General features: G+C 40.3%; 1 protein-coding gene across 1 annotated transcript in view; it reads left to right on the forward strand.

Moving 5' to 3' along the window:
• The window catches only part of ptcd2 (pentatricopeptide repeat domain 2), a 35,093-nt gene extending 19,308 nt beyond the window's left edge, over window positions 1–15,785 (forward strand). The window contains exons 4-10 of the mRNA XM_060913296.1: window positions 9,334–9,451; window positions 9,752–9,830; window positions 9,907–9,998; window positions 12,880–12,993; window positions 14,870–14,944; window positions 15,026–15,139; window positions 15,212–15,785. Of these exons, the coding sequence (XP_060769279.1) occupies window positions 9,334–9,451; window positions 9,752–9,830; window positions 9,907–9,998; window positions 12,880–12,993; window positions 14,870–14,944; window positions 15,026–15,139; window positions 15,212–15,427 (808 nt within the window). The 3' untranslated portion in view covers window positions 15,428–15,785. The remainder of the gene's footprint in view (window positions 1–9,333; window positions 9,452–9,751; window positions 9,831–9,906; window positions 9,999–12,879; window positions 12,994–14,869; window positions 14,945–15,025; window positions 15,140–15,211) is intronic.
• Window positions 15,786–25,262: the final 9,477 nt, after the last annotated feature.

Here is a 25,262-nt window from a genome sequence, read left to right on the forward strand (position 1 = left end):
GAGCAGGTGACCTGAAGCTTATTTGAACTTTTGCTTAATTGTGTTTGACAAATGGAGCTAGTGAGCTGGATAGATGATGAATGTGAAGCATGTAGGTTTTGTAGACTCTATTTAATGGCATGCATTCTTTCATCCTACCTTTTTTGGCTTCTTCAAATAAAGGCTTTCCTCACAATGTGAATATCTCTTACCACAAACAAACTCAACTAAAACTGGTTCTTAATTCCTCCAAAAATAAAAATGAAAAAAAGGACTTGTGCACTTAAACTAGACCTGAAATGGAAAAACCAAATTGAAAGACCTGACTTAACTACTGAAAATTTCAAAACTACACTAACTTTTCAAGTCTAATTTATTGTAAAGCTACTTTGTAACCATGTCGGTTGTTAAAAGCACTATGCAAATAAACTTGATTTAATCATGATTTGGTGCATCATAATTATGCTGGAAAGACCGAGGTTTTTGAGGGGCGAAGATGCACCAAAGATCTCCAGTTTATCAACAAATGCATAAGAAAATTATTGAAGTGTTTAAAAACAATGTTCCTCAAAGAAAGATCAGATATTTGGATATTTCACGCTGTAGAGTGCATAACATCATTAAACAATTCAAGGAATCTGGAGGAATTTGTGTGTAAAGGACAAGGGTGCAAGCCAAAGCAGAACCCCTATGACAGGGCTATTCAACTTTAGTACCAAGAGGGCCGATTGGAAATATCACTGAGTTTTCGGGGGCCGCATACAAAAAGACACCGCAAAATAATTGCATCCAACTGCATTTAATGTCAAAGCAAAATTTTATCCAGTGCAAAAGCAATTACTCAAATTTGTAAACAAAAAACACACCATCTTCTAACATCTTCTTCTTTTTTTTTTAAATAGTTTTTGATTTAGCTATTTCAATTTGATTTTATGCTGACATAACACACTTGTCCATAACACACATAACACTATCCATCCAAAACATTCTTCCTTCTGACAAAAAAAAGTTTTCTGTTGACGTTCTCAGCAAGCAACTCCACTCTACGTAGGGTAGTCGTGTCTGATAGAGGCACTTTCTTGACAGCCGAAATTACAGTTTCTTTCATTTTTTCGTCAGTTAGCACCTCATCTATGACCGCTAGCATGCATTCCCTCACTGTCTCTGCCTCTGTGAAGGGTCGTTTTTTACGAGTTAGCGTCCAGGCCACTCGCAGTGATGCTGACATAGCCCTCTCTTGAGCTGTATAAAAGTGACCAAGAGCCACTTGACTGTTTTTAAATGATCCGACCAGTCCTTGTACCTTTTTCCTCCGTTCCCCCGAGCCCTCGGGAAAGTTAGTGGAAAAGGAGCTGTGGTTTGAAGAGAAGTGCCTCTTGACATTATATTCCTTCATTACAGCGATGGATTCATTGCACAATAAACATGTGGGTCTCCTACTTGTTGAAGAGGGTAAAATGAATAAATATTTGTCAGTCCATTCTACTTTAAACTGACGATTCTCGTCGTCAATTCGACGTTTGGCTTTAGACAGAGCAATCTTCAACCCACTTGTGGGAATGAGATTGTTTACTATTAACGGCACGCTCTGCTTTCGAATCTTGGCGACTTGAAATTGTTACACAGAGACGTATGACACGGAGCTGCAGACCTATCAGTGGCATTTATTTTTATTTTAATTCAACACTAATTTTCTCGCAAATATTCAATCAGGAAAGGTCAGGTTGAGCAGTTTCATGTGTTGTGCTTGTGTGAAAACTCAAGAATTAGTATGACCATTGGGGGCAGCGTTGCGCTACTTGCAAATCATAGGCCTATGCTCGACAATCACAGCAAGTATGATTCAGCAAGATCACGAGGAGTCCGTTCTCATGGCGGGCCGCACAAAATTTTCATCGGGCCGCATCTGGCCCGCGGGCCGCTAGTTGAATAGGCCTGCCCTATGATCTCCAATCCCTCAGATGGCACTGTATCAAGAACTGCCATTCATCTATAGCTGATATAACCACATGGGCTCAGGATTACTTTGACAAACCTTTGTCAAGCATGACAATGCAGAGTTACATCCACAAATGTCAGTTGAAACTTTACTGTGTAAAACAGAAGCCTAATGTTAACTCTGTCCAGAAGCATCTGGGATGGAAAGTGGAAACGTGTATTGTGGTCAGATGACTCAGTATTCCATGTCTCTCTTTTTGGATTTTATTTTTTAAGAAATGGACACCATGTACTAGGGCTGGGTATCACCAGATACCTCACGATACGATACTATGGCGATATTTTGCCCACGATAACGATAATATCATGGTACAGCGATTCTGCGATAATCGATATATTGCAAGAAATTTCAACCACATCACGATATCGGTCACTGAAGTGATTTTCTTCAGTGTAAAATCACTGTAAAATCACATTTCACATACATAACTACACACTCTTACCAGACATGTATTTGTCTCTATAGGGGTGTTCACACGGCAACTTTTACTCCGGTGTAGCACCGGGGCTGCCCCGGTAGAGCGTTCACACGGTACAAGTTATACCGGTGTAGCCCCTGAAAGCTGCTTAAACCGGTGCAAATCTAACCCTGCTCGGGAGGTGGTTTAAGAAATTTACTTCGGAGTAAATGCTAGTTTGCGGGGCAGCACCGATATAAAATGGGACGTCTGAACGCTACAGGGGTAGACTCGCTACGCGTGAGGAGAGTTGATTACATACGGGCATTGCAGAATTTACATCCTGGTAGTCTATTTTGCGCTTCCAAAATGGCGAATATCAACAATAGAACTGCGTGTCTTCCAGTGTTGCCAGATTGGGATTTTAAGTGCATTTTGGCGGATTTGAACATATTTTGGGATGGAAAACGTCAGCAATATCTGGCAACACTGGTGTCTTCATCCACGTTGTTTTCCCGGCGCTTGGTGACGCCATGACAACCGGGAAAAGGAAGTACATTTTCACGCATGCGCATATTTCATTTCCGCATTATTACTATCGGAAATGATAGTAATAATGATAGGAAATGATAGTAATAAAAGGAAATGATATCAAAACTTTATTACTATCAAAGGAAATGATAGTAATAAAGTTTTTGCTACTATTGCACGGTCGCAGAAACTGCCGTGTGACCGCAAGTGGGGCTGCACCGGTGCTAACACGCTTCTCTCTAGTAAGCAGGGTTGTGACGTGTGAACGCTGCGCAAAATTTACACCGGTGTAAGATATATCGCAACAAAATACATCGGTGCAGCATCGATGCAAATATGTGCCGTGTGAACACCCTATATTCCACTGCTGGCAAAACCAAGAGTTGCTTCACTACAACATACAGAAAATTCCCATTTCTGTGCTAGTATTATCAACTTTTGTGTAAGCATGGACACATCAGTGCTGCTTAACAAGCAGAATCAAATTGTTTTATGAAAACTTAAAACTTGCACTGCAGACTGCACATACATTTCAGTGCTAACACTAATATCAATTTGTTCTTTGTAAACTTGAGAACATATACCTGAGAACATTTAACTTGTGCTTATTTTGCAGGAACAACACACTGTCTGAAACACATTGAAAAGTGCAGTGGGCATCTTAGTCTCCCTGAGCACAATTATGAAACAAAGTGCAGTGTGGGTCAGTGTCCACACACTGAAACTGAACTGAAACCTCCGTGAATCATGTTTCTTCTGAACTTTGAGTAAATACTCAAAATAAAATGCAGTGTCTCTCACACACTAAAATTGAAAATGCAAGATAAAGTGCAGCTTCTTGCCTTTGGCCTTAAATGACAAAATTTAAGTTCACAGTTACAGTAAGTCACATAACTGAAGTAGATGGGAGGACTTTGGCGCTGTCCAGTGTAGTTTGCTTCGGGTCGGGTTTCAGCGGCTCCAGCTGAGCTAATATGTCGGGGTGATGTCGTGCTAAGTTAGTTCAAGTTTGTTGTGTTACCTGAATATCTAATTGGAGCGAAACAGGTTTTGCAGAGTGCATACTCTTTGTCCGGCTCACTTTTTTTTTTTCTCCTTTCCTTTGGAATCCAAAGTGCCTCCAAACATCTGCCTTAAAGTTCGGCGGCGTCTCTAGGTTTACGTTAACAGCCATGCTTGCTTGTTTTTTTTCCTCACTGCAACCGCCGGGGGAAAAAAGAGAAGGTGAAGAGTGCCTTGCAGTGAGGGAGCGGCACAGCGACACCTCGCGGAGCGGAGGTGCAGAAGTCGTACTGGATTTACAACCTGTCTGAAACATGATTTATTATTTGAAAAAATATCGATATTCAAATTTTGAGTATCGATATTGAATCGGAAGACAAAGTATCGCGATATATCGCCGTATCGATATTTTTGCACACCCCTACCATGTACTCTGAACCAAAGATGAACAGGACTGTCTTGAGACTGTTACCAGCAACAAGTCCAAAATCCAGGGTCTGTCATGGTATAGGGTCGTGTAAGTGGCCTTGGTATGTCTCTAACGGCAGCATTAATAAAGAAAAGTACCTTGAGATTTTGAAGCAACGTATGCTGCCTTCAAGATGTCTTTTCCAGGGATATTTCAACAAGACAATGCAAAGCCACCTTCTGCACACATTACAAAGGCATGGCTATGGAAGAAGAGGTTGCCTGTCCCCAACAGAGAATGTGTGGAGAACTCAATGACCCTGTACTCTTGCGCACACTAAGTTCTGTTTGCAGGAAGAATGGGGCAAAATGACACCTGAAACGCTTCATCACTTCATGTCTTCAGTTTCTAAACACCTAACTGTTGTGAGAAGGAAAGGAAACATAAAATGGTAAATGCTTTACCATCTCAGCTTTTTTAAAAACGTGTTGCAAGAATAAAAACTGGGGGGGTTGAAAAATTCACAAGGTTAAACATCGAATAATGTGCTGTTTTGAGTGCAATGGAGCACTTGCATGTGACGTCACAGCCGATCCAGATTGTGACAGACGCCATCTTGTCGGTCAAACGCCATATTCCGCCTTCTACTTCTACTTATGGTTCTACTTCTACCTTTTCTTCTGGAAAACCCTACTATATACAATTCTACTACAACGGCTGCGGCTACAAGCTCTCCCTACCTGTGCACGTTTTTTGTGTGTATTTTTGCGTGTTCGTCTGTACCGGACTTCAATATCCACTACAACCGTATGGACTTACTGGACATTGGTTTCCAGCAGAAAATGACTGTTTGTAGCAATTTCCATCGCATGCACAACATTCCGGACGAGAAGGAAAAAAAAAAACATTCCGGACGAGATAGCGAGACCAGCGGGGTCTCCGTGGATTGTTATCGGAAGCAAAGCGAAGGAGGCGGTGCCGGGAGCGGAAGCAAAAGCGAGGCTGCCGAGCCGGCCTGTTGACTAAGCTCAGAAAACAGCTACTCAAATCTCCACTGCCAAGCCTCTACCTCTCCAACGCCAGGTCCATGTAAACAAGACGGACGATTTGGAATGACAGCTGGAATTACCTTATTCTATTCTATAATCGGCTGGTCAGTGCTATACTCAATAATACTTAAGTGACTTGCCTGTCCAATGAGGATTCTTGTTTACAAGATGCCACATCTGAGTCGCTGACAAATCCTGAATTTCTGTAGAGATAACTGTCCAGAGATTTATAGGCACGCAGTGCTTCACCACTGAACAGCGAGGGAAAGTTAATGAGGTAATTATACAAGTCTGGGTATTCCGCTGACAGTTCAAAATCCGGTCGTGAAAACTCCGTCCGGTAAGCCATAAGGGTCACAAATCTGTAGATCGTTTATTTTAGATATGTATCTAGTTATCTGTTCATTAGAAAAATGAGCCGTGTAGTCCGTCGGTTGAAATTGATCCATTCTGTATGAGTGCAGCAGTATTCAGCGGTGTTTTTGACCGACAAGATGGCGGTTGTGTACTTTCCGGTCACGTGACTGCAAGATCTCTATACAGGTCAAAGATTATTTACAAGTCTTTCAATTTCAACATACCTTCCCAATTTTTTTTCTGGTTTGGGAGCCAACTCTGAACACCTTGTTGAAGCACGTTTTCTGCAATAGATAAGCACAAAAGAAACCGAGTGGGTTATCATTTCAGTGTTTGTGGGTTGGTAGTCATTCCAGATACCCAGACGTATGTGCACAAGCACTGAAAGTGAGGTTTTTCCACATGTTCCCTTTAAGCATAGATGTTATGTATGCAGTGATTTGGTACTGATTTTTCCCCATCCATTAAAAACAATTTAAGTTTGAACCCAGGTACTCTCCCAACACAAGAAGAACCATGAATGATGTAAGTGTACATTTGACTGGTCAAACACAAGCCAATGCAGCACCAGCAACTGCCATGTTGTATAAAAATCCTTGTAAAACCTAAGCCATGTAAATGGCTCTAAACATTTTAAAAAGCATTAAAAAATGGATAAATGGACTGACAGAATTCCAGGCTTTTATTGAGGGTATATGCAATGGAGGAAACGTAGCACAATTTTGACTAAGTGAAATATAAAAATCTTTGCTAGCATTTCCTGCGAATGTCATACTAGCAAGCTGGCTTGTGTCCCTGCAGGGTTCTTAATGGGAGTGTAATGTTTTTCCTGCATGCCAGTGTACTGGCATGCAGGAAAAAAAAAAAAACCTTGAAGGTTCTCGGAGGAGCTCCCCAATGGGTGTATGTTTGTCATTGTACTTGCACAAAGGTGTACACAATTTTAATTTATATAAAAGTCACATGATTGTGATGGCTGTTTGCACCAGAAATGACCTGAGGGGTTTCACAGCAATGGGTGTGAATACTTGTACATTCACAGGTTGAGATATAAATAAATAAATAAATAAATAAATATAATATATATATATATATATATATATATATATATATATATATATATATATATATATATATATTATAATTTATTTTTTTTCCTTATAAATAATTTTGCAGGCTTCAATATTCTGGTCTGTTTTTGATAAATGTATAATGACCTGCTGAGGGTGTATCCCGTCTCTTGCCGGAAGTCAGCTGGTATTGACCTTGCAGTCACGTGACCAGAATGTAAACAGCCGCCATCTTGTCGGCCAACAACACAGCTGAATACTGCTGCACTCGTGTACAAAATGGATCAATTTCAACCGACGGACTACATGGCTCATTTTTCTAATGAACAGATAACTAGATGTATGTCTAAAACGATCTACAGATTAGTGACCCTTATCGATTACCGGACGTAGTTTTCACGACCGTGTCAGTGGATATTGAACTGCCAGAGGTGGAATACCCAGATGTGTATAATTACCTCATTAACTTTCCCTCGCTGTTCAGTGGTGAAGCACTGCGTGCTTATAAATCTCTGAACAGTTATCTTTACAGAAACTCAGGATTTGTCAGCCCCCCTCCGATGTGGCATCTTGTAAACAAGAAAATAACAATCCTCATTGGACGGGTAAGTCACTTAAGTATTGAGTACTGATACTAGATATATCAGTAGTATCTAGTATAGCACTGACCAGCCGATAATAGAATAAGGTAATTCCAGCTGTAATTCCAAATCGTCCGTCTTGTTTACCATGGATCTGGCGTTGGAGAGGTAGAGGCTTGGCAGTGAAGGTTTGTGTGGCTGTTTTCTGAGCTTAGTCAACAGGCTGGCTCTGCAGCCTCGCTTTTGCTTCCTCTCCCGACGCCGCCTTCTTCACCTGCCAGATCCGATAATTCACGGAGACCCCGCTGGTCTCGCTATCTCATCCGGAATGTTGTGCATGTGATGGAAATCACTACAAACCGTCATTTTCTGCTGGAAACCAATGTCCAGTAAGTCCATACGGTTGTAGTGGATATTGGAGTCCGGTACAGACGAACAACACGCAAAAATACACACAAAAAACATAAACGTGCACAGGTAGGGAGAGCTTGTAGCCGCAGCAATCCATTTTGCACACCTGTCAGGGTCCCGTGGCAGCCTACTGTCAAGTGTATGTGAGCATCATGGGTTTCCCACACTTGAAAGGGAAGGACTCGGGACACAGGATTCCACTCGTCTTATGTTTTATTGATTTTCAGTGGAGTTGACGTAGTAGAATTGTATATAGTAGGGTTTTCCAGAAGAAAAGGTGAAGTAGAAGGCGGAAATATGGCATTTGACCGATAAGATTGTGTCTGTTTACAATCTGGATCGGCTGTGATGTCACATGCAAGTGGTCCATATGAAGTAATGTAAACAATTGGCTTCAACTCGCATAAATATGAATTGGGAATTTTTAGTTCACTTTAGCTTATGCAAACGCACAACTCTACTGAAAGATTGAGCCTTGTTTATCAATGTCCCCAACATTGAAACCTGAAAGCTTTAGAAACTCTAACAGACCTTTACTTTTTAACGGTACTGTTTTGGGATTTTGCTGAGTTTACCTTCAACTGTTTCCCCCCCCCCCCCCCCCCCCCAAAAAAAAAAAAAGTAAGTAACTGTGTAGCCAGGAAAATCACCGCATTTTCTAAATGCACTCCTGAAAATTACTCATTAACTAGGGGAATTAAATTTGATATTTTGACATGTTAATCATTTTTAATGTACGTGAAAGAAAAAGGCTTAAGTTATAACTTTTGTTTTAGTGAAAAGAAGTACTAAAATGCACTAGAATGCAGGGTTTTGCATGTTATTAAAATATTTTCGGGGGATTTTGCCCCCCCCCCAAATATCTTAGTTTGACTTTCAAAAGTTCAGGGGGGGTTTTTTTGTTTGTTTGTTTTGTTTTTTGTTTTCCCCCCTCGTTGCTCCACTTTCATCTCCTATATAGTGGCCAGAGTTTGCATGCTCTCCATGTGAGTTTCCTCCAGGTGCTCTGGTTTGCCCCACAGTCCAAAGGCATGGTTAGGTTAATTGGTGGCTCCAAATTGACCATGGGGGTGTGTGTCAGCCCTGCGATGACCTGGCAGCTTTTCCAAGGTGCACCCTGCCTCTCTCCCATAGTCATCTGGGATAGGCTCCAGCTTACCCACGACCCTGTGCAGGATAAGAGGTTATGAATAACTGATGGATAGTTTGAATCCCATTACTGACCTATAAAATTTGAAGAGATATATTAGTCATTTAAAAAAAAAAAAAACCTCTACTAAGGATCATGAGCATGATACAAGAGGGTTAATAAAGTGGAGATGCTGAGGGCGCTACATCCCAGAACCTTCTTGCTGTGAGACAACAGTGCTAACCACTACACCACTGTGCTGTTGGATTCAAACTACCGGATCATTATTAACTTGTCTTTTGTATTGCTTATATGTTGAAGGATAATTCAGCATGAAACTCTCTCTGGTTGATTCTTCTTGATTAGCATTTCATATCAGGACATACAAATGGCAGTTTTATTTTAATTTCTCTATGCAGGTACCATGAAGAAAATTGTAATATGGCATTTGGAGAGTTCAGGTTTGGACCTGTGTTTATGAGGCTGTGTTATGAGCTGGGCCTGGCAGATTTAGCACTCACGACACTAACTGATAAGGTACTATATACAAAGTTATACTGATACTCGGATTCTAGTTTGAAAGAAGCTGCTTTTTTTTTTTTTTTTTTTAAATTATTAAACTTAAGAGATCTCATGCCAGCTGTGTTCATATTTTTCTATTGATTCTTTAATTCATCTCTGCGGCGGCATGGCAAATTTATATCAGGTGTAATGCACACTGTTGTGAAAATCCACTTTTTTTTTTTTTTTTTTTTTTTAAAGTTATTAGTTTCAATTGTATTTTATTTGTGTGACTTATTTGTATGTTAAATTTCTTTCATTATCCTTTTCTTTAAGAGGCTAAAAGGATTCTTTTCAGACTGTACATCCTTTAATCTGGGCATGGATCTGCTGTTCAGTCAAGGGCACTTTGAAGGTAAGAGCTGAGTTTTTATATCAAATCACATACAAAATGTGTACAGCAAGTATAAATGTAAATGTTTTTCATGCAGGTGCGTTGGAGCTGATGTGGGAGATGAAAGCTCAAGATGTTGCTTTCAACAAGGACACATTTACACTGGCATGTGCTACCTGCTACAAGCTAGTATGAAAATTTTGGCTTTCGTCTTTTGCAGATTTTGGTGATGTTGAAGGAATATTTAAATTTTTCTAAAAAAAAAGGCAGGGTTTTTGTAGAAAAATGGCAATAATAAATCATGTGTCTCCCCCCCCCCCCCCCCCCCCCCGTCTTCAGTGTGAAATTTCAAAGTACAAATAAAGTGGAAAAACGAAATTAAAAATAATAACCTAATTGCATAATTGTGCATGCAACTAAGCTAATACTTTTTGAATCGCCTTTTGATTTTATTACACCACTCAGCCTTTTTGTGTGTCTCTTGTCATCGTACATCTTGATTGGGCAGTATTTTCCCCACATTTCCTTGCAAAAACACTCTAGATCCATCAAATTGTGAGGGCATATCCTGTGCACAGGATCAGAGCACCCTCCAGATTTTTAGAAGAGAAGAGACCCCTCTTTTGGTCAATACCTTTCAATAATGGCCCTTTTCCACTACCCTTTCTCAGCTCACTTCAGCTCACTTCAGCCCGACATGGCTCGCGTTTCGACTACCAAAAACCAGCACGACTCAGCTCGCTTCAGCCCTGCTTAGCCCCTAAAACTCGCACGGTTTTGGAGTGGGGCTGAAGCGAGCCAAAGCGAGCCGAGTGAGGCTGGGGGCGTGAGCAGACACTCCCCTGTGCACTGATTGGTGAGGAGGAGTGTCCTCACATGCCCACACACGCCCCGCAAGCGTGCTGGGATCTGTAAACACCGCAAACCCGGAAGGAGAAGAATTACGAGAATTTCTGAAGCCTTATGCGCCTTGCCTCATCTATACGCTCTTGCCAGTATCTGTCCGCGTTGTCGGTGACAACAAGCCACAGCACCAAGACCAGCAACACTAACGACTCCATGTCCTCCATGTTTGTTTACTATCCGGGTTGTGAGACTACCGCTTAAAAGCTCACTGATGTCACTGTTTGCGCTGCTTAACGACATCACCTGACGTCCACCCACTTTCGCTAACTCCACCCAATGTGTCCACCCATTTCCAGCCAGCACGGTTCAGCGCGGTTGTAGTCGAAATGCAACTCCAACAGCCCCGCTCAGCTCGACACGGCACGGCTCAGCCCGACTCAGCCGCGTTTGTAGTGGAAAAGCGGCATAAGTGAGATCCTATCCATGCTTTCTAAGGTCTTTGCAGACCATGGCTTCAGAGTCAGATGGAACCACGATGTCTAACCTGACAATTCATAAATTGAAAAAAAAAACACAAATGCACCCAAAATGCATGTTCCAAATTATTATGCACAATTGAGTTTCCAAACATTTTATTTATTGTCATAAAGAACAAAAAATGGTCATGTGTGAAATTAGAAACATTAGCAGGTCATGACTAACTGAAATCAAACACTATTTAAATCAAAACATTATCACAAGTGAAGTCACATCTGAACATGGGACCCCTTGTTGAAAAGGACCTTCTCAAGTCTTCCATCCATTGAATTTGTCAGTTTTTGGATAGTATCTGCTGGAACTGCCTTGCATGAGGACAGAATAGCCTCCCAGAGCTGCTGTTGAGATGTGAACTGCCTCCCACCATCATAAACACTTCTCTTGATGATGCTCTAAAGGTTCTCAATAGGGTTGAGGTCAGGGGAGGATGGGGGCCACACCATAAGTTTGTCTCCTTTGATGCCCATTGCAGCCAGAGATGCAGATGTATTCTTTGCAGCATGACATGGTGCATTGTCATGCATGAAAATTATCTTGTTTCGAAAAGCACGATTCTTCCTTTTGAACCATGGCAGGAAGTGTTCTTTGAGGAACTCCACATACGTTATGGATGTCATCTTCACACCGTCAGGGATCCTAAAAGGGCCGACAATCTCTCTCCCCATGATTCCAGCCCAAAACATCACTCCACCACCTCCTTGTTGGCACCGTAGCCTTGTTTGCATGGGGTGGCCGTCAACCAACCAACCATCCACCACTCCATCCATCTGGACCATCGAGGGTTGCACGACATTCATCGGTGAACAGAACAGTTTTGAAGTCAGTCTTCATGTATTGCCTGGCCCACTGGAGCGGTTTCTGCTTGTGTCCATTGGATAGGGGAGGTCGAAACGATGGCTTACGCACCGCTACAAACCCCTGGAGGACCCTGCATCTTGTTGTTCAGGGCACGTTGGAGGCACCAGCAGCTTCAAAAACTTGTCTGCTGCTATGACGGCATTTTTACAGCTGCTCTTTTGATCCAACATATTTGCCTGTAGGAAAGAGTCCTGGATTTTCCATTATCAGCACGCACACGTGTGTGCTCTGAATCAGCTACATACTTCTTGATAGTGCGATGATCGCGATGAAGTCTCTTGGCAATTTTGATTGTTGCCATGCCTTGACACAAACATTCAACTATTTGTTGCTTTTCAGCAGCCGACAGGTCCTTTTTCTTGCCCATTTTGGTTGAAAATGGTAGCCTGCTTAATAATGTGGGACAACCTTTAGTAGTTTCCCCTTTAATTGGACTCACCTGCCAAACTAATTAGCACAGGTGTCTTCAGTTGGTTTCAGTGATTGTACAGAGCCCTGATGCACATTACCATTCATGAGTTTAACTGACAAACAAAAAATATCTTACCTTACCACTCTTAAACACTTGTTGCATAATAATTTGGAACAGTGTATGCAACCAGGTTTTTTTTTCCAGTTTTTCTGATTTTCACTTAGTTTATGCATTGTAATTTCACATTGAGTGTGGAAAATGTTCTGATATGATTTACCGCCTTATATCAACTGTATATTTTCAGATATTATTTACATTTTATAATAGATTTTAATTGAAACGTACATAAAAATGTAGCTCATTGTGGCATGCATTTTAAAATGTGTGGAAATTAATCATGTATGTTGTAATGTATAGAACACTCCTAAGTCATACCAGATCTGCTTGACCCTGCTGGAGGAAGGTCAGGCCAAACTCTGCTTCATTCCTAGACATGCTTATTGTATTGCGGTTGCCTTTGCCATCAAGCAGGTAAGTCTTGTGATCTTAATCAATTATAATATACTATTATGCCCATATCTTTTTTGCAGAGCTTACATTACACTCAGGCCTTTCAATTACATGAAACTGGCGATGGATAACATCGTAGGCACCCAAATTAAGGTCAAGTGCCCAAAATGTGCTACCAAAAGTGTAAAAAAAAAAAAATTTTTGATTAAATAAACGTGGCTGCATAAAACCCAATGTCTTGACTTTCTTCTTTAAAAACACAAAGTAGCGAGAATTGGCATATCTCATCATTATCTCTAGCCGCTTTATCCTGTTCTACAGGGTCGCAGGCAAGCTGGAGCCTATCCCAGCTGACTACGGGCGAAAGGCAGGGTACACCCTGGACAAGTCGCCAGGTCATCACAGGGCTGACACATAGACATGGATAACTATTCACATTCACACCTACGGTCAATTTAGAGTCACCAGTTAACCTAACCTGCATGTCTTTGGACTGTGGGGGAAACCGGAGCACCCGGAGGAAACCCACGCGAACACGGGGAGAACATGCAAACTCTGCACAGAAAGGCCCTTGCCGGCCACAGGGCTCGAACCCGGACCTTCTTGCTGTGAGGAGACAGCGCTAACCACTACACCACCGTGCCGCCCCAGAATTAGCATGTATTTCTCGTAATTGACGCAAAATCCACACTATTCCCATGTTCTGGGTTCGTCGAACTAGCCGTAAGCCTCGCGCAGAGCACGAGTTCTCAATCAACAGTGATCGGCACGCCATGATTTCGTGGAGGAGTGAGACTCGCGTACCAATGACCAGAGCAGGATTTCCACATTAGGTAAAGCTTCTTTCTTTTATATTGTTTTATGGCGGTTGACAAACAGCTTTTAGGTGCATTACCCCCACCTTCTGGACTGGAGTGTGAACTAGAACGTTTACTGCCCTAGTGTGATAAATTCTAATAATTCCTGTATCATTTAAAAACCTAAAAATGGCCCTATATCCCACATTATCTGACCTCAACTGCAATATCTGATACCTAGTGTCATATGATTCAAATCAGGCAAAAGACTGAATAAAAGACAGCTATTCAGGACACAACTGTGTGTATTTAAGATGCATGCTGTAAGTGTGGGTGGAATCAGTGACTTGGAGCTTGGTCCTCTTGTTGATGGTCTTAGACACTGGCCTTTCATTTAAACTAAGATCTTTTACCTGACTACATATTGTGAATTGCACTGCCAAATTTTGTGATGTGACTGAAAAACCTTTTGTGTCACAGGTCTGCTATAGGTATGTCTCTTTGATGGCAACAGTGCACAACTTTTTTTCATGCACAGGCTCCTTTCCTCTAGGTTCTCCTCAGGCCCGAACACACACTTTAAATACTAACGAACTGTATTCTAATTATTTTTGTCATGTACATCAAGAGGGATTAATGCTGTAGACATTTTGCAGTAAAGGTAAAAATAACATTCATAGATTTTTCTTTATTCATAACTTTGTAGCTAAAAAAGCAGCAGCAAGTTTAAACACAGAGCACTGGGAAAACGGCACTTTGCGCGTGCAGAAAAGCCCAAATTCAGAAATGCAGGGTGTAGCCCAAATTATGTAATTGAAGGGCCTGACTCAAATAAGCAAGGGCATAAGAGTAATTGAGCAATTAAAGTACACCCCAGTTCAAAAAGCAGTTTTATATAGTAGCATACAATCTGTCTTTGGACCCTGTACAAAAAAGAAACTACAAAATGAAGCATCCTGTGAATAGCAGAAGAAATTGGTAAAAGTATACCAATCAAAAGATGTCACATGAAATCAAGTATTGCAATAACATCGAACCTCTTCTACAGATATGTTCCCACCTTTCCATGGAAGGTAAAACCTTATTTATGCATCTTTCAGGATGACCTTGACCAAGCACGGAGTATCTACTCTCGGATCTTGAACACGGACAGCAGACTTTGCCAAAACCTGAGTGTATGTATGTTTGCATGTTTTGTCTGTGATGGTTAAGACCAGTGCAACCTATTCTTATACATTTTTGTCAACTGCTTGCAGGTACTTCTGTTAGCTTGGGCAGGATCAGTGGAAGATGCAGTCTCTGTCCTCACAACAGCCCTGTTTTCAGATAGTTTAGTGTTTGTAAAGAAGCCACACTTCTGCCAGGAAGTGGTGAGACAAATTTAATTGTTGATGCTATAACTGGTGTAATAAACACCACTTTTAGCTCTCGTTCTATTTCAGGTTGATGTGCTGAGAGAGAGGAGTGAAAATGGGCCATGGAGAGTGCAAGTTGAGCATCTGGTTAAGCAGCTGCAGCAGGCAGGTCAGGTGAATCCACAAAGGCTAGACCACTTGCTGTTCTGCACTCCTACAGGGAAAAGGAAGCCTTTGTCTTTTCTGAAGGAGGGGAATAGGAGGACCAGCAGCCGAAGGACTCGGAGATTGTTGTTAGAGTGAACACACACACAACGATGGTCATGGCCACTGCTGAAGTTAATAAATTGAGTACTGATGCATCTGTTATTAAAGCCATGTTTTGTAGAACTGTGAAGGGGTGAGGTCCACAAGTTGGCTATCAAGAGTGTCTCGAAAACGTTGGCATTCGATCCGAGGGTTTCTGCAGCAGGACAGTGGAACTTGGGTAGAAAATTAAGTTCTCAGAAAATTGAGTGTATGGTTTTTGTCTAAATATTTTCCTGTACTCATAGGCTGCCTTTATTATAGTGTATTATAAGATGTAGTTTTGTGTTAAAATGACCAGGGCCTTTGTGTTGCATTTAAAAAATAATAAAGGTAAAGAATATCTGAATAGTTACATTTGATATTACTTGAAATTTATTTTTGTAAATGCTGAAAGAATTCAAGAATCAAAGTATGTGGGCTTTCACTTTTTGCACCATGAATTATTCTATATTAGTTTTGCGAAATGTGCAATATTGTTATTCTTTAGTTTTATGGGTGTGCTTGCTGCACGAAGCGCTGCTTTGTGCAGCAAGCACACTTAAGTTTACGTTTTCTTGTCCACCTGTTTTTTGGAGCTGCTACCCGTCTTACAGCTTTTGTGATGGCGGCATTGTCCCAACTCAAACGGCTGGCCTGAACTGGTGTAGTGTGCTTGTATATAGCTTTTGGATTGATGCACCTGTTCTCTTGTTCTTGTTTTTCTGTCGTTTTATTTCCCTGTAGAGCATGAATCAGGCTCACGAATCGAATCCTCTTGCTCAGACATGCTCCACTGCAGACACACCAAACCTCATAGGATACTTCAGGCCAATTCCCCCAACACACTTATGCATTCAATTCTGACCCGCACTTTTTTTTTTTCCCCTTTTTTGCACCTCCCTTTTTCCTCCATAGGCCTCCATTGATTTGATTTGATTTGATTTGATTTTTGGCCCCATTGAAATTAATGGAGTTTCAGCAGAAAAACTTCCACTCTTGGTCAATTTTTTTTTTTTTTTTTTTTTTTTAAACTGACTGACCAAACATCATGAAATGTCACATAATGCCTCAGGGTAAGTCCCCACACATCTATCTGCTCATCTGAGACCTGTACTTTTTCTTTTCCTTGGTTTTCAGTCTAGGAAGGTAAAAAGGGATCTTTTTACCTTCCTAGACTTCCATTGATTTTTGGCCCCGTTCAAATGAATAGACACTCAGTAACACTTCACCACCCATCCACCAAACTTCATATGGCACTGCAGGCCAAATCACCCATTACACACATGATATCTGGTCTGACCCACGCTCGTCTTTGTCTTGCCCTTCATCAATCCCTTTTTCCTCCCCATTGCCCCCAATTCTTGGAGGCTTGACTGGGTCATCCTTCCATTTCCCCCGTAGATGATAATGCATTTGGCAAGGATCTGATCATCTGAGACTTCGACAACAAATCACTTCAACTCGGGCCATTTTATTAGGAATATTTGCATGCAAGTGTTAGTAATTAGCATAGAAGCCTTAGCATGTTGGCTGTAAGTTAAATGGCCACTTCATTAGGAATACTTGCACCCTCACATGTTTGCCTTAGCCTGGTAACTGTTAGCATGCTAGTATAAACATGTTAGCCATAGCATGGTAGCTGTTCTGCTCTAGCTCAGCAAGTACACTTTGCATTTTCTCTGCGGAAATGCAGTCTAGTTGTTTTTTCTTCCATGGGCTTCCATTAATTTTTGGCCCCATTGAAAATGAAGTTTCGGAAGAAAAAAAAAAAGTTACTTTTTTTTTTTTTAAACTGAGTGACCAAACTTCACATGATGCCTCAGGCCAAGTCCCTGCACATATCCATCCCCTCATCTGAAACTTGCACTCATCTTTTCCTTGATTTTCACGCATACCTCCCCCCCCCCCCCCCCCATAGGGTTCCATTGATTTTTGGCCCTATTCAAATGAATGGAGTTCTGTTCAGTAACATGTCACCACACATCCATCAAACTTCATATGGCACCTCAGGCCAACTCGGCATCACATAGATGATATCAAGTCTGATCTGTATTCGTCTTTGTCTTGCCCTTAATTATTGTAAGCTTGACTGAGTCATCTTTCCATTCCTCCATAGGTGATAATGCATTTGGCAACAATCTGCTCATTTGAGACTTTTAACAACAAAATGCAACGGCCATTTTATTAAGAATACTTGCACATACCTCGTCTTGGCATGTTAGCTGTTAGCGTATTCGCTTTCAAGTTTTAGCATGCTAGCTGTTAGCATATTCGCTTCCAAGTTTTAGCATGCTAGCTGTTAGCATATTAGCTGCAACATGTCAGCATGCTAAGTTAACATGTTAGTCGTTAGCTTGTAAGCATGTTAACCTTGGAATGTGAACATGCAAACTGTTAGCATGTTAAACTTAAAGCTAATATGCTAGCATGTTAACATTTTAAAATGGTAGCTGTTAGTATCCCTCATCACCTCTAGGTGCTTTTATCCTGTTCTACAGGGTCGCAGGCAAGCTGGAGTCTATCCCAGCTGACTACGGGCAAAAGGCTGGGTACACCCTGGACAAGTCGCCAGGTCATCACAGGGCTGATACATAGACAACCATTCACATTCACACCTACGGTCAATTTAGAGTCACCAGTTAACCTAACCTGCATGTCTTTGGACTGGGGGGAGAAACCCACACGGACACGGGGAGAACATGCAAACTCTGCACAGAAAAGCCCTCGTCGGCCATGGGGCTCGAACCCGGACCTTCTTGCTGTGAGGCAACACCGCTAACCACTACATCACCGTGCCACCAGCTGTTAGTATGCTTGATGGTAATGGTTTGCTCTATCGCCACAAATCATACTGCAAACTCAGCTGTTTAAAACGTGTCTGATCCAGTTAGGGTTGGTGGCCCTCTGCTGCAGCTCAGCAAGCACACTTTGCAGTTTCTCTGCGGAAATGCGGTCTAGTTTTAATTCAAATTTGAGCACTAATTGACACAATCCATAATGACAAAGGAAAACAATATCTTTTCCAAAATTTTTGCAGTAGTGTGTGTTACATGATGGTGCATAACTAGTATTGGTGCTACTGTTCCAATTATATGTTCTCATTCTTTCCAACTGAAACATTCAACTAAGCAGTTTGCCTGTGTGTGCAAGTACACAGCAGAATCGGGGTGAGATGACCATTTTCACCTTTCACATTTTAAAAGTCTCTAAAAACAATATAAAACAGACTCTTTCCAGCAACTCTGCTCATCTCAGACTGTACACGGAAAAAAATATTTTTACAGAGGAAAAACTTGGCAGCTGTGGTTGCCAGAATAATTGTTTATTTAAAAAAAGTGAACTTTACAGAATCTGTAAAGTTTACTTTAAAAATGTTGCTAACAAAGCATCTTAAACTGGCAAATTCAGCAGCCCTTTCCGGCTGCATTAGCATGACCATGGTGCTATTATACTAATTTTTGCAATCAGATTTATATGCTGTTTTTTTTCTCATTGTACATTGAATCCAATTTCACTGAAAAAAAAAATCAAAGAAACATGAATTACAAAAGTCTTAAGACTGTCTTAACTGAATTTTTCTACAAATTTTACTCAATTTGTTGGTGTAATGTCTTTTGCAATGTTAATGACAAATTTTACAGTGAAAGCAGCATCTAAATCTAAACATCTATTCATTACAGTTTAAGTCCTGTTCTGTGGTTCCTATCTAATATCAATCTCAAATATAAACAAACTGTTCAAAGTATTTCTCATTGCATGTTAGGATTGCTAATTGATAGACACTTTGTATTCATTACAGGCAGATTGAAACCATCATAAGACTTTCATTTAAACCACACTGTTCAGTTCAGGCAACTTTATTAGTCCCCAAGGGGGCAATTCAGTTCAAGCACTGCTGCCTTATAAATGTTTGAATTTTACCTGAAAATGTAACCTGGTGTACACAGGTTAAAAATTTAAAAGCAAATACTGTAAGTTACTGTACTGTAAGATTTTTTTTAATCCCTTAACTTGCCTTTCCAAGAATTTATTAACCTCAAAGTAGTGAGCAAAATATTTATAATTTTTCAATACATTCTTAATGTGTACTTTACAAACCTTAGAATAGAGAGCATGTGACAGGCTAGTGATCATCTTATTGACACTGAAAGGCAAACAGACGAAAAAACAGAGAAAGGGAGGGTAAGTTTATTTTTATAGCTCTTTTTACAAATCACCACAAAGCAGGTTTACAGAAAAATACTTTTTAAACATATGAAGTAATTTTATCTCTAATAAACTTATTTATCCTGAATGAGCAAATGTGAAGCAATGGTGGCAAGAGAAAAACTCCCTCGAATGACATGAGGAAGAAACCATACTGCAGAAACTCTTTTTGCTGAAGGGACCACCTGTGGGCTGACTTCTGAATAAATGATTTTTTTTATTTTTTATTCTGGAAATGTGATGCAGAGCTAATTTTTCAGAGGTGCATGAACATAATGATTTGCCTAAAATTAGTGGTAAGCAATGGCTGTAGATGGACTGATTTTGAAGACTTGTCCAAAATGTGTGCTATAATGAGAATGAAAACGTGCATCTGATTGCCACCATCTTCTGCACAGAAGTGTTAATGGAAGCAAAAAACAAAGGTTTGTATCTGTCCCTTTTTACTTTCTCACCCTAATAAAAAGCTGCTGTCAAGTACAAAATTACAGCTTATGTTCTTTTAAAGCTTGTGCTGATAGTTTGCTTTTTTTATCATGCTAATCTCAATTTAGTATTGATTTGAGATTTTTTTTGTGTGTTTGCATAAGCTGATACAGGTGGATTGTGAATATGAAAAGGTTTCCAAATAGGTCCTATTATTTCAGAGATCTATTCACACTAGTAACAGATAGGGGTCATTTATCAACATGAATGAGCAAAAACCCATAATTGTGCATTAAAGATTGTAATGTGACTATCACCTGTGTAACTCTGGATCTGTTTATGCAACAAAAATGTATTCTCTCACTGTATTATCATCAGCATTTGCAGAAAGGTCTTGCCTTAATAAGTTACTTAATATTAAATGGTAAAATAAGCATACCCAAATATCACAGACTGTGATTAGTAAAATAATGCTAATACAACCCCGATTCCATAAATTTGGGACACTAAAATGTAAATAAACAGAATGACAAATTGCAAGTCTCAGAAACCCTATATTTCATTGAAAATGGTACAAAGATGACATCAAATGAGAAAATGTATTGTTTATGAAAAATATATGCTCATTTTGAATTTTATGTCAGCAACACATTTCAAAAAAAGTTGGGATAGGGTATGTTTACCACTTTGCATCACCTCTACTTTTAACAACACTCCGTAAACATTTGGGAACTGAGGAGATCAGTTGCTGTATTTTTGAAAGAGAAATGTTGTCCCATTTTTGCCTGATTTATAAGATTTCAGCTGCTCAACAGTTCAGGGTCTCCTTTGTCATATTTTGCGCTTCATAATGCACCATATGTTTTAAATGGGAGACAGGTCTAGCCTGCAGGCAAACCAGTTTAGCACCCAGATTCTCTTAGGATGGAGCCATGCCATTTTACTATGTGCAGAAAGCAGTTTGGCATTATCTTGCTGAAAGATCATTGGTATTGTCTTGCTGGAAAATATTTTGGCTGGATAGTAGTATATTGCCCTGAAACATGTATGCATCATTCAGCATTAAAGATATCTTCCCAGATGTACAAGCTACCCATATCATGTGCACCTAATGCACCCTCATACCATCACAGATGCTGGCTTTTGAACTGTGCACTGATAAGCTGGATGGTCCTTCTCTTCTTCAGCTTGGGACACATGGTGTCTATGATTTCTAAAAAGAATTTACTTTTGATTCAGCAGACCTCAGTAAAAGAGCTTGGGCCCAGAGAAAGTGGTGGTGTTTCTGGATATTGTTTATATATGGTTTTAACTTGCATTTGTGGATGCAGTAATGAACTGTTTTCACAGACTATTGTTTTCTGAAGTGTTCCTGAGCCCATGTAGTGATTTCCACTACAGACATGTATCTGCTTTTAATGTAGTGTCGCCTGAAGATCACAGGCAGCCAATGTCAGTTTTCAGCCTTGTCTCTTGCAGAGACAAACACAGATTTCTCCAGATTTTCTGAATCTTTTAATGAGCTTATGTACCAAAGATGATATGGTCCCCCAATTCTTTGCAATTTTATATTGAGGGACCTTATTTTGAAATTGTTGCACTGTTTGCCCACGCAGTCTGAGCAGTGAACCCTTCCCCATCTTTATTTCTGAGAGACTCCTCCTCTCTGGGATACTCTTTTTATACCCAGTCACGTGACTGACCTGTTGCCAATTAACCAGCCATTTTTTTTGTTTTGTTTAAAGCATTGCACAACTTTTTCAGTCTTTTGTTGCCCTTGTCCCAAGTTTTTTTTAATGTGTTGCTGACATTAAATTCAAAATGAGCATATTTCCCAATAACAATAAAATTTCTCAGTTTCAACATTTGATTTTGGCCTAGTTAATTTCTGACAAGCCAGAGCCAAGGCCAGGGAGCACACGAACAGGCTAAACTGACTGTCTGCTAGCTGCACAGAGTTGTCACTCAGAGTCCACTACATCTAGACTGTGTCTGTTCCCCGAGCGCAACAAAAAAGTAGAAATATTCAATGTTTGTTCCAGTAACCTAATCAATATAAAATTAGATCATGCTGACTGTACAGCCGCTGCCAGCACCTTTGATCTAAAGGTGGGGCTATTAAATTAGATCTCTTACATCTAAAGCGCTAATGGTTAATGAACTCATTACTGATCGGGAGTTTAATGTACTTTGTTTAACTGAAACATGGATTAAGCCAAATGAATATATAGCATTAAATGAAGCTCGTCCTCCTGGATACAGTTATATACACCAGTCTTGTCTAACTGGCAGAGGAGGTGGTGTCGCGGTTATTTATAATGATTATCTAGGTGTAACACAAAAACCTGGTTATAAATTTAATACATTTGAAGTTCTTCATACTAATATAATGTATGTAGCCTCGAAAAATAGGTCTACCCAGTTAATTCCGGAACATATTATTTACAGGCCCCTGGGGCCATATTCTGAGTTTGCAGATTTTATCTCAGATCTGTTTATTTCCTTAGACAAAGCTTTAGTTGTCAGAGATCTTAATACCGATAACCCAGAACAGTGTTTCCCAACCTTTCTTGAGCCACGGCACATATTTTACATTTGAAAAATCCCACGGCACACCACCAAACAAAAATATCACAAAAGTGTGTGTGTGTATATATATATATATATATATATATATATATATATACACACACAGAGTGCGAATTACCCTACTATAATTGGGGGGTACCATCATGGTCCACTATCATATCAATCCCCCCCCCAGTCCTGTCCCGTCTATGGAAGTCGGTGTCAGTAACTCAACAGAATAACTCTGAACAATAATTTTTAATGTCATTAAGAAGCATTACAAACCATACAGTACTACCACAGAAGAAAAACAGCAGTACAACCTGATAGCTTTCTTTGTCAGAACAAACTGGGTATCAACACTACAAATGAGTCACATACAGTATATACACACATGCAGAACAGTCCTGCTGAATGTCTTGCTCTCTTTTGTCCTGCTGTGCCTCTCCTGTCTGCTGGGAACCCATTTTTTTTATTCACATGAACAGTGTATGAAACCTAACTGCACCTACACATACTGTAATTGTCTGTAGAGCTTAGTGCTAATATTTACTACTTACTCTTTTAGCACCAAAAAAATGCCTGATGTCTGGCCCTTTTCTTTTCCTCATGTTTGGCCTACTGTCTCTTTGAATAAACTCAAACAGGGTACTCAGATGAAACTATGAATATCTTAAAAATAATACAAAAGGAATGTAAGTAAAAACAATAGAAAACATCCATGTACTAGGATATTTTGCATAGGCTAGCCTACTACCTGGCTCTTTTTATGTTGCCTCCAGAGGTTCTGATTGTAATTTTACATAGGCTTAGCTAGGCCTACATCAGAACTTCTTGTGCCTAATCACACACACACAGGATGGGCCTATGTGCCAAATGAATTTCAGAAGGGCACAATTTATTCATGATAAAATGAGAATGGAAACATATGGAGTTCTCCTTTGAAATGAGAATCGTTTCTATACCACACTGTAATAAGCTTGATTTAAATAGAGACTTATCTTGCGAACTAACGTTGGTAACTAACGTTAACGGCCGTCCACTGTAGCCTTCTGGCCTCAGTGGGTAAGTAATTCAACATATAAAGATGTGACATGAGCTGAAAGAACAAATCACTTTAAAAAATGAAAGTTGTAAAATACATTTTCAACAGGCTAAAAGTTGGTTAGCAACTAACATTATCAATGCACGTCTTCTGCTGCAAACCACATGACTGTATAAATTGCTGCAAACCCATGGACTGTATCTGATGAATCACCTGAATACGGTGTGGACTAGAAGCTGTTGCTTCTAGCGCAGGGCTTTTCAAAGTGTGGGGCGCGTCTCCCCTAGGGGGCGCCAGAGTTCTTCAGGGGGGGCGCAACGTGAGGAAAAATAAACCAGAATAAGTTACTATTGTGGACATTTAGCAAACTTCAGCTAGCCTTTGCCAGAGACAAAATGGATCGATTTTTAGTACCTAAAGCTACAGTGAGTGAGGAGACAGAGTCTGGGCCAAGCAAAAAAAAAGAAGGAAGTATGACCACGATTATTTAAAGTTTGGATTTTCATGGACTGGATCTGAAGATGCTCCACTGCCACAGTGTGTTGTCTGCCAAGAGGTGCTAGCTAACGATGCTATGAGATGTTTAAAATATGTAAAAGAAAAAAATAAAAGTGTACAACAACCTTTTTTTTAAATACGAATGGAACATTAAGTATAGCAACAACAAAAATTGTGCGTGTGTGTGTGGGGGGGGGGGCGCTGTTGTTTATTTGCTCTCTGCGGGGGGGGCTGACTCTCCCACACTTTGAAAACCCCTGCTCTAGCGAGTTCTAGCGCTGCGGTGACTAAAAATGGTACGGTCCACAATAGGGGTGTCTGTATGAAATCGATTTACATTAAAATGTTCCTACAATAAGAATGCTGAATGGGAGTTGGTTTGAATTATATATTCCTTTTCACAATATCAGAAAAAATATCGGACCCCCCCAAAACTTATATTTTTGTCTCTTTGGGGGGGTATTGGGTCTTCATTGGGGGGTATAATACCCCCCAGTACCCCCCGTAATTCGAACTATGTATATATACACACACAGTGGCTTGCAAAAGTATTCATACACCTTGAACTTTTTCACATTTTTCCACTTTACAGCCACAAACTTAAAAGTTTTTTATTGAGATTTTATGTGCTAGACCAACACAGAGTAGCAGATAATTGCATAGTGAAACGAAAATGATAAATGGTCTTCAAAATATTTTAAACGAATAAATATCTGAAAAATGTGGTGTGCATTAGTATTCAGCCCCCTGTCCTCTGATACCTCTAAATACAATCCAGTGCAATCATTTGCCTTCAGAAGTCATCTAATTAGTTAATAGAGTCCTACTGTGTGTAATTTACTCTCAGCATAAATACACTTGTTCTGTGAAGGCCTCAGTGGTTTGTTAGAGAACACTGAAGAACAAACAGCAGCATGAAGACCAAAGAACTCACCAGACAGGTCAGGGATAAAGTTCTGGAGAAGTTTAAAGCAGGGTTAGGTTATAAAAAAATATCCCAAGCTCTGAACAACTCAAGAAGCACTGTTCAATCCATCATTCAAAAATGGAAAAAGTATGGCACAACTGCAAACCTACCAAGACATGGCCGTCCACCTAAACTGACAG

The sequence above is a fragment of the Neoarius graeffei genome, chromosome 28, assembly GCF_027579695.1.
Source record: "Neoarius graeffei isolate fNeoGra1 chromosome 28, fNeoGra1.pri, whole genome shotgun sequence".
Taxonomy (NCBI): Eukaryota; Metazoa; Chordata; class Actinopteri; order Siluriformes; family Ariidae; genus Neoarius; species Neoarius graeffei.